The 9,610-nt window shown below is 45.3% G+C and overlaps 1 protein-coding gene across 1 annotated transcript in view; it reads right to left on the minus strand.

Moving 5' to 3' along the window:
* LOC309864164 (conserved oligomeric Golgi complex subunit 2-like) overlaps nt 1–8,948 on the minus strand; it is a gene marked incomplete at its 3' end in the record, with an annotated part of 384,897 nt that extends 375,949 nt beyond the window's left edge. The window contains exon 1 of the mRNA XM_082729475.1: nt 8,762–8,948. Coding sequence (XP_082585601.1) covers nt 8,762–8,833 — 72 coding nt within the window. The 5' untranslated portion in view covers nt 8,834–8,948. The remainder of the gene's footprint in view (nt 1–8,761) is intronic.
* Nucleotides 8,949–9,610: the final 662 nt, after the last annotated feature.

A 9,610-nucleotide genomic window follows, 5' to 3' on the forward strand; every position in this document is an offset into this window, starting at 1 on the left:
TTCCCTCTCCTGCTGCCTGCTGCTACCTCTCCGTATGCTTGTGCTGTTAATAAATAAATAGAATCTTTAAAAACGAAAAAAAAAAGGATCTGAAAAGATGCTCAACTTTGTATGTCATTAAGAAATTGCAAATAAAATCCAAAGCACTAGTAATACCAAATGCTAGCAAGGATGTGGGACAACCAAACTCTCATTCACTGTTTGGTCAGAATGCAAAATGGGAGGCACTGTGTGAGACAGCTTGGCAGTTTCTCACAGAACTAAACACATTCTCACTATAAGATCAGTAATTGTGCTCCTTTGTATTTACCCAAAAGAGCTTAAAACTAGTGTCCACACAAAAACCTGCACACGGATATTTACAGCAGCTTTATTCTCTGAAGTGCCAAAACTTGGAAGCAATCCAATCTCCTTCAGTAGGTGAACAGGTACACTGTGCCACACCCACACAACGGATTATTCGACAATTAAAAGATGAATTATTAAGCCACAAGACTTCGAAGAACCTTAAATGCATATTGCTAAGTGAAGGACCAGTCTCAAAGGCTAAATACTATATGATTCCAACTCTATGGCATTCTGGAAAAGGTAAAAATTAACCAACATTTTTATTTTTATTTATTGTTTAGGTCATCTCTATACCCAATGTGGTGGCTAGAACTCACAACCCTGAGATCAAGAGTCAGATGCCCTAGCAACTAAGCCAGCCAGGTGCCTCTAAAAAGGTAAAACTCTAGACAGTAAAAAGATCCCGGGCTGAGGGGTGAGCAAGGAGGGTGCAGAGAGAGGAGAAGAAACAAATAGATGAGGTACAGGGTTTTTCAAGGCAATGAAACTAGGCTGTAAGATACCAACAGTAGGTAAATAACATTATACATTTGTCAAGACCCACAGAACTATAGAAAGAGGAGTGAACCCTAATGTAAACCATGGATTTTAATTAATACTGTATCAATGCTGGTTCATCAGTTGTAACACATGTACCACAACAATGTAATCCATTAATAATAGGAGATAGTGAAGTTAGAAGAAAAATATCTTCTCTTTGTACTCAGGGGCATTTCCTATCTGAACCCAGTTAAAGTACAAATCCCCCAAAAGGCCAGAAGTTGGGAGATCACAAGAGGTGTTGGAACACAGGAAAATAAATGAGCAAACCAGACAAGCTGCAGGTAATTAAGAACCATTAACCATGAGAGAAGCAGTGACTTCACTCAAAATTAAAACCAAGTAGAGTTTAAAAGTTTAGCTACTTTACTAACTAGCTGCAATCAGGGATGGCAAACAAAGACTAATTCAAAGTAACCTGGGAATTAATCATTTAAAACTTACCAATAATCTGAAATTAGTAGCTTTAATGCTATGAAAATTACATGGAATTTGGAAAGATTGAAGTTCTCTAAGCTGCCAAGAAGTAAAACACTCCTTCCCAGATACATGGACTTATAAAATCACTATATACTATCTCCACGAGAAGCAGAATCCCCCAGAACCATCACTCTGTAATGATGAGAAGTACTAAGAGGGCATATGAAATTTATGAAACATGTCCCATTTCATCGAGACAAAAAACCAAAATAGTTAAGCACTAATCTGCACACTACATAGGGGTTGAAAGACATAGAAAGTTTGTGTGAGCTCACGTATGTGTGTGTTTCCAACCATTCTTGAAAACAATGGACAACAGAGATGAATAAATGTCCCTGTATATCCCATAAATATTCCTCAAATATTTATCATGCAACTCCAGCTCTGCTCTAAGACCTGGGGACACAGTCATGAAAAGAAAAGACAAGGTCTCTGCTTTTAAGGAGCAGATATTCTAATGCAGAAATGAGAAAATAAATATGTAGACAAACATTATATTAATGAACAGTGATCAAATAGTGATTAATGAATAGTGATCACAGCTAAAAAGAAAACAGGACACAGTAAAGGTTGAGTGACAAATGGGATGTATTTTAACTTGGATGAACCAGGAAATATAGAACAATGAGTTGAGATCCAAGTGACACAAAAGAGCTAGCCACCGGAAGTGTGGGAAGAGTGTTCCCGCCCAAGGTATCAGCATGTATACAAAAATGTCCTTGGAGCTCTTCCCTCCAGCCCCTGCTCTCAAATCTCTGACCCAGCTAGGTGGGGACATAATCTAGGACTTGTGTCTCCCAAAACTCATTCTAAATCTTTGTTCGGTGACTAAATTATTCAAGCTTGAAAATTAAAAACATATGCTAACAAGATCTTCCCACCATCTACAGAGAGATCATCTTAAAAGCATCATGAAATAGTAACACTAAAATTCTAAAAAACTTCTGTTCTAACATTTTAATCAATTTTATATCAAACTCCTTTCTTGAATTTATATACCCATTTGACATATTTATGAAGAGACAAAAAAAAAAACAACAAACCCTACATTCCGTAAATGTATTTATCCATCTAACAAATATTTGAGTACCTAATTACACTCTGTTCCAGCTGATTTCTTCTCTTTATCTCTTTTTTCCCCTCAATTTAACACCAATCATAATCTATGCAGGCTTTTAGTTCGCTTTTCAAAATTAATTTCTTGAGCTATTTAAAAGGATTATCCAGTGCTAGAGTTCTCAACACTGGTCACACATTAGAATCACTTAAGGAACTTTTTTTTTTAAGATTTTATTTATTTATTTGACATAGAGAGAGAGGTCACAAGTAGGCAGAGAGGGAGGGAATCATGCTCCATGCTGAGCAGAGTGTCCCATGCAGGGCTCGACCCCAGGACCCTGAGACCATGACCTGAGCTGAAGGCAGAAGCTTAAACCTCTGAGCCACTAAGGCACCCCCTCACCTGAGGAACTTAAAAACAAAAAGCCCAAAGGGCACCTGGCTTGTTCAGTCACTGGAGCGTGCAGGTCTTGATCTCAGGGTTGTGAGTTCAAGTCCCATGTTGGGTATAGAGATTACTTAAAAAAAAAAAAAAAAAAGAAAGAAAGAGCCCAAGCCCCAGTTTGTGATTAATTTGTTTAAATGTTTCAAGAAATGTGATGCTAAATATTGTAAGACTAGTTAAATAACAAAAAGATATATTTACATAATACTTCTTGCTCTCAAATTTTGAACAAAGAACTTACTAATAATCAATAACTTAGTAGGCCAACATTTTATTTAAATAAGTTTTATGGTACTACAAAGAGTGAATTAGAAAATCAAAAGCAAGGAGAAATGGGCATGATGTGAACATGGGGAAGCAAGAGAAAGCAAGAAACTATGTGACCAGGAAGCGAATGCTTAGCTCTGAGATCCTTCTCTGAGAGAAGGACAGATTAAAACCTAACAAGAAAGAAAAGAAGGATCCCATGCACTCAAGGAAAGAGAAGTCCCCCAACATCCCTCCTGCTTTTTCCAATATAAACACACAGCTGGGCCGACTTACCACATCCTGGTTGGTACCGACTTTATCAACTTTTCTATTTAAGCCAAACTTGACCGGTCAATGATGGATGGGCTGTGTGCCAAGTTTACCAGTTGTACAACTGACTGTGTAATGGCTGAAACTGAGAAACCGGGGTGAAAGTATCAAGAGGCTCTAAGGATTGCAAAAGAGCCAAGATTCAAATGATTACCACGTACACACAAGACAAACTATGCAGATGACTGCTCAGTATGGAAGTACTTCAGAGTGTTACACTGTGGCATCAGCTGACCCAGACCCAGAAGATTGCTGGAGTTCCCATCATGGACATCTCTAACCATATAGACGACACTGAGCAAATGCCAGATGATGATGGAGCCCCTCACTCCTATGTCTTAATAGAGTTCCTCAGCTCTCCTTTACCAACTTTTCCTGTTGCCAGTTCATACAAGCAATTCTCCTTACCCAGTTCCTCTGTTCTGAGCTATGGCTAAAGACACTCACTTTTTTATGTTTTGAAACTGATTATCTTGTACCATTTTACTTTTTGTTGCATCTTTTTATAAATCAGATGACCGCTCACAAGACAAAAAAAAAAAAAAAAAAAAAAGGAATGGAAAGGAAAGATCAAAAGAAAGGACAACAACAACAAAAAAACAGTTCTTTTTTGCCGGGAACCCTTCTTACAAGTGCCAATCAGATAAACTTTATCTGATGTTACATCGTCACAACTCCTCTATCATCAGGGAAAGTAGTTCACATAAGAAAATTTCTCTATAAAATGAGTTCCAGGCTTACATTCCATATTTGGCTAATTAGAATTTCATTACGATGTCTGTCTCACACTGATGCGGAAGAGAATGGAATCTTGTCATCAAGACGTGACATCGAACTAAGAACCCACAGGGTAAGCACTCAGATCCTGTGATATGAAGTCGGCTCCTGGGGATGGGCGACCCTGGGCAACAGTGGCTGACCTGTGGGCCTGCGGCTATCTGCCGTCTGTCACTCTTCCCTCTTCCTCCTCTGTCAGCTGCTATCTCCAGCTGCTGTCAACAAAGTCCACCTCAAACAGCCATCACTTCCCTCTGGTCCCATTTACCATAGCTAAGCTCCAGGCCAGGCATCCAGATCACCAGCCCTGTGGGAACTTCTTCTAAGGTAAGAGGTGGCCCTATTGGTGAAATGCAGGTGCCAAGGCATGCGGACATTGTGCCATCTTCTGCGCTATTCTTAATGTTCTGATCGTCCCACTTCCCTCAGTTCCCACCTGTGGCCTCTGGAAAGGAACATATTACAGTAGGATTTCCAAGGACTGATGCGTGGGGGTCAGGAGATCTGGCCTGTGATTGGCCCCAACTAGCTGTGTGGCTTTAAAGGAAGTCATCACCCCTCAGGCCTCAGTTTCCTTATCTGCAAGCCAGGATGGACTAGAGTCTTTTCAGAAGAGCCGGCAAAGATCACATAGATAAGCACCACCTCATTATACTAACAAGCAAACAGAAGGCCGGAGGCGAGTGATTTGCCCCAAGACAGACATAAGCAGGCAGAGAGCAGAGCCGAGGATGGGACCCACATCTGCAGGTCACAGCTAATCAGCCAGCACAGTACAAACAGATCTGAGCAGCTGCTCATTCTTCCCCCTTTCCGTTTTGTCCATCAGAATGCATGCTCCCTGCAAACAAGGACACACAGGACCTGCTTCCTGCCTCAAAATTCCCAGTTCACCCAATTAGAACAGGGAGGAGCCTCAAGGACTTACCCCCCGACCCCCACACACGGTTCTTTTACCTATGGAACATGAGGGTACATACATTCACCGTCCAGAGGGCTCCTGCCTTCACTTCTCATGGAAAAGGTCATCATGTGCCTACCCGGGGTGCCAACGAAGCCACAGGTTCCAGAGAGGAACTGACACAGAGAAGTTCAAAGGAGGCAGATGGCTCATTGCAGAAACAAACTGTCTACCAAGGAAAACTACCCCATGGGGGACTGATTCTCTTTGAAATACGTTCGAGTGCGTGGGAAAATGGTTTTTCAAGAGCTGGTGGACTGACCAGTCACCTGGTACATACAAGATCACATCCGCATTCTGACAAGAGTGGCTCGCCTGCAGTGTAGACCAGGGGCCAGAAAGACAAGGAAGGCACATGGAGACTGGGTGAGAAGCTTCTACAGTGTGATGGCAAGGGCGCACTGCAAAGGTACGAGAAGAGATGGAAAGAAGTATATGGACTCAAGAGGTTTAGTAAGCGAAATCCACAGGACTTGGTGTAACAGACTAGATTTTGGAAAGGTGACAGAGTAGGAGTTGACTTCTGGTTTCCCGACTCCAGGCTAAACGGATGAAGTGTTTACCGAGAGAGGCAATAGAATAAGAAAGGTGGTTTTCCGTGGAGGAGGTGCTCATGAATTCCGTCTTGAACCTGATGAGTCTGAGGGGCCACAGACACATCCGAGAAGAAAGATCAGCAAGTCCGATACACAGAACTGGTGCTCAGGAAGCGTGTGGACCAGAGACAGGAATCTGCCTTACCTGCTGATAGGTGGTCATGAAGCTGCACAAAAGGTCATCTAGGGAAAGAAAGGAACACGGGGCTGAGCCCATAATCAGCATTCAGTGGCTACCAGGAGCATGACTTTGCACAGGAGACACATCAGAGAGGTAGAAGAAAGACAGGAAGCAATGCAGAGCATTTGGTCTACTGCGATGTCGAGTAAGGAGACAGAGAAAGGTCAGGTGCGCTGACTTAGAAACAGTTTTGGTAAGAACTCTTTAGTGGAACGACAGGGCCTGAAGGGTGGAAGGTGGGAAAGTCAAGTCAACCCCTGAGCACTGGCTGTGATGTGCGACAGTGACAGGCCAATACCTAGAGGTGGGGCAGTCAAGTGGGAGAGGATCAAACAGGAGCGCGTGATGGGAAGGAGTGCAGGGGAGAGGATCCTTGCAGGCTCCTGGAAGGGCGGGAGGGCATGGACTCCGAGCCGGAGTGGAGACTGAACCCGAGGAGGAAGGAGAGCCCCTCCCCGTACCAGGCGAGGAGGAGAAGGGGACAAATACAAGAATGGGATCATGGTCAGCAGGATGGAAGAGGTCCCGTGGGATGGCTGCTAATTTTTCTGTACGACTGGAGATGAAAGAGGAAGGCTACTTGTGATGTCAATAGCACACCCATGTAAATGGTCTAATTTATCTGTTATGCCACTTTCTCCCCCTACTACCAATACCTTATGTCCTGCTCATCTATTAGTTGGCTGTCAACCCAAAGGATTTTCGGATTTCTAAGCCGACAAAGTATGATGTTGCCAGTGCCTCTGCCCCAGGTGACCCTTCCCCATCTGCCATTCCTGCACTTTGATCACCTACCTCTTTTGCATACCTTTACCCTTCTATTTCTTATTAGGTCTCATAAACATGACTTTTTAAGTAGTCTCCTGCCACCAGTCAGCTCGAACTCAACAGATATGACCATGCAACTTCCTGCTGTAAACCTGACTGCAGCTCTACCATGAAGACTGCATCAACGTGGACCCCTCAATGTATGCAGTGTCCAAAGTGCAACCCGCAGCCCCACCCCATCTCCCTTTCTACCATCCCAGTCTCATTCCAAAATGTGCCAAACAAGACACCTATGTAGAAATACAACCCCGACAGCAAGCTCTCCGCTCATTTCTGCCTCGGAACTGTAACTTAACAAAACATCTCTCTGATGGAAACAGAAATTTCAAATAACCTTTATCTCCAGCTCCCACATAGAAGATCAATACCACTTTACACAGAACAGCTGTTCCATGTATTTTCCTTCTATGTATGAAGGGGTCATGTTCATTAACACTACAAATTGTACATTATATTCAGAAATTTCAGAGCTTTGAAAGAATATGGAATTGCTGGCATTCTAGCCACTTTCCCAGTTTTCTCTCTTCCTACCTCTAAGTCCTACTTTAGAACTGCTATTTTGAGATTTCTATTTTCCGAAGCTGCTTTGACCAAAGGCATTCTGTCCGCTCAGAGTGAGAAAGATGGCAGGGCTAGGAAGTGTTAGAAAATGCTAGTGTTAGGCCCAAAGAAAGCCCGACGAAGTCCAAAGACAGACAAGCTAAAGAGACTTCCGTGCTTTGAGATTCTTTAAGTCTATGTGTGTGCCTTTTCTTCTTCCAATGACCTCTCTCCTCATCACGTGTCCTTCATTAACAAAAGGTTTCTGGATCAGAGAATTCACTCTGTGCTCTCCTTCAGACACTCCATTCACTTTACACCTTTTATTACAGTGGCTTAACATCACCATACAAGAACAAGAGTACAATATACCTTCGTCTAGACATCCCTACATATTAAAAATGATATGGCCACACCGCAGAGGATCCAGACATAAGGACTTTTAAAGCCAGAGTTTGGGAGATGTGATCTGAATGCAAGTATCAAAAAGGAACTAGCTGGTTAACCCAAAAAAGAAAAAAACATATTATGACTTGAAGCCATAAAAAAGTAAGAAATTCAAACTCTTCAGAATTTTAGGTACCTACAGAGCCAAAACTTTTTAACACTGAAACCAGCTACTAAATCCCAATCCTTAGAAATTAAACATATACGTTTTGATAGTTTAAGTACAGACCCAGAGGGATACAGAAAACAGATAAAGCTCCTCCTGGCTCTGATTCAAACCTTGGGACATTTTCAAGGCTATGTCTGATGAACCTTTCCTGTCAGTAAAGTCTTTTCAGTTTAAATTTCTATTCTGTAAGTTTATGTCCTACAGTTATCTGCTGCCAGCTTCAGGCTGACTTCACCAAGAGAAGTAGGGAAACATTAGAAAAGGAGCTTGGTATGCTTTGTAGTACTGGACCAGAACCAGTAAGGACAGTACAGTCTTTCAGATTTCTCATTCTGAGCTTAAGACGAAAGTCAGGCATAAACGTTAGCTTAAGTGCCTTTTTGACCCGATTCCTGGTAAGTACGTGTGTTCAGAGATGTGTTCAACGCACAGTCGCTGAGCTTCTAGGCACAAGGCACTGGGAGGCTTCTGTCAGGCTGGGGGAGCGGCGGTCTGACTGTGCCGCACGGTACCAGAGGCGGGTCCTACGGGTCCGGGGCTTTTATGTTTAGCTCAAAACCACTTGCCCTGAACTTTCAGGCCTTTTCCTTCAATGTGCACGATTTCACAGGAGTGCTTTCTCCAGGTTGCACCTAGCCCACCCGAGGCCAAGAGACTCACTGCGAAGTGCAGTGAGGTCCCTGCCGAGGACCCGTCCGGGGCGGGGACGGCCCAGGAAGCCCGCAGGAGAAGCCCGAGGAGAGGCCCCGGAGGGCCAAGGAGGGCAGGCCACCCACGTCCCAGCTCCGGGGAGCAGAGCCCAGGCGCGCACCTTCATGAACACGTCCTTGTCGAAGCAGAGCCTGTCCGGCCCCTTGGGCAGGTTCATCCTACTTCTCTCCATCCCGCCGGCCGCCGCCTCTCAGCACCGACACTCGAGCGAGGAGGAAAGGTAGGAGGCTGCACTCCCCGACACTACCGGTGAAGCCACGGCTTTTCCACCGAACAGAAGGCACTGCTTCCTCCAACATGGCAGCGTCTGCGCCCCGGCCAATGAAAGAGGACTCCGCAGGCCCGCCTCCGCCTGCCTCCGCCAAGAGTGGGGTGCGGACCCCTAACGCCGAGCCAGCAGGTGATGCGGCCCCCATGCGGTGGCGGGCGACACTACAACCTCGAGTAAGTTTCTGCGGAGCAGCCCCGCCGCTGGTGATGCGGGGTGAGCGGGAGAGGGGAGGGCGGGTAGGGTCAGGGGCGCTCCCTCCCCACCTCGCCGTTTCCCTCGGAAAATCGGCCTGCGAGCCTCTTCCAGGACCTTCTCCCGAGATTGTCCCGCGGGAAGCATAGCTGTGGCGGGATGCTGGCCCTTTACTTCTGCGGCCGGTCGTCCAGAGTGGGGGGCGCGTCCCGGTGTCAGGCCTCTGGTCCCCTTGCGCCCTCGCTGCAGCCGACTGGGCGCGGAGTCCTCTGTGGGAACCCGGCTTCCGCCCTTAGCCCCCGCACCCACCCGCGAGCGTGGCTTCTCCCCCGCCGAGCTTGGCTCCAGCGATCAGTAGGGAGGAAGGTGGTCAGCTGGCAGCCTCGGGTCCTCTGGGCAGCTCCCAGCTCCACTTCGGCTCAGCTGCTGGGAGGCCACAAGTTTGGGTTCTCAGAGCTCTTAAAGAATCACCTCGCTACTGGCCGA

The sequence above is a fragment of the Mustela nivalis genome, assembly GCF_964662115.1.
Source record: "Mustela nivalis genome assembly, chromosome: 5".
Lineage (NCBI taxonomy): Eukaryota > Metazoa > Chordata > Mammalia > Carnivora > Mustelidae > Mustela > Mustela nivalis.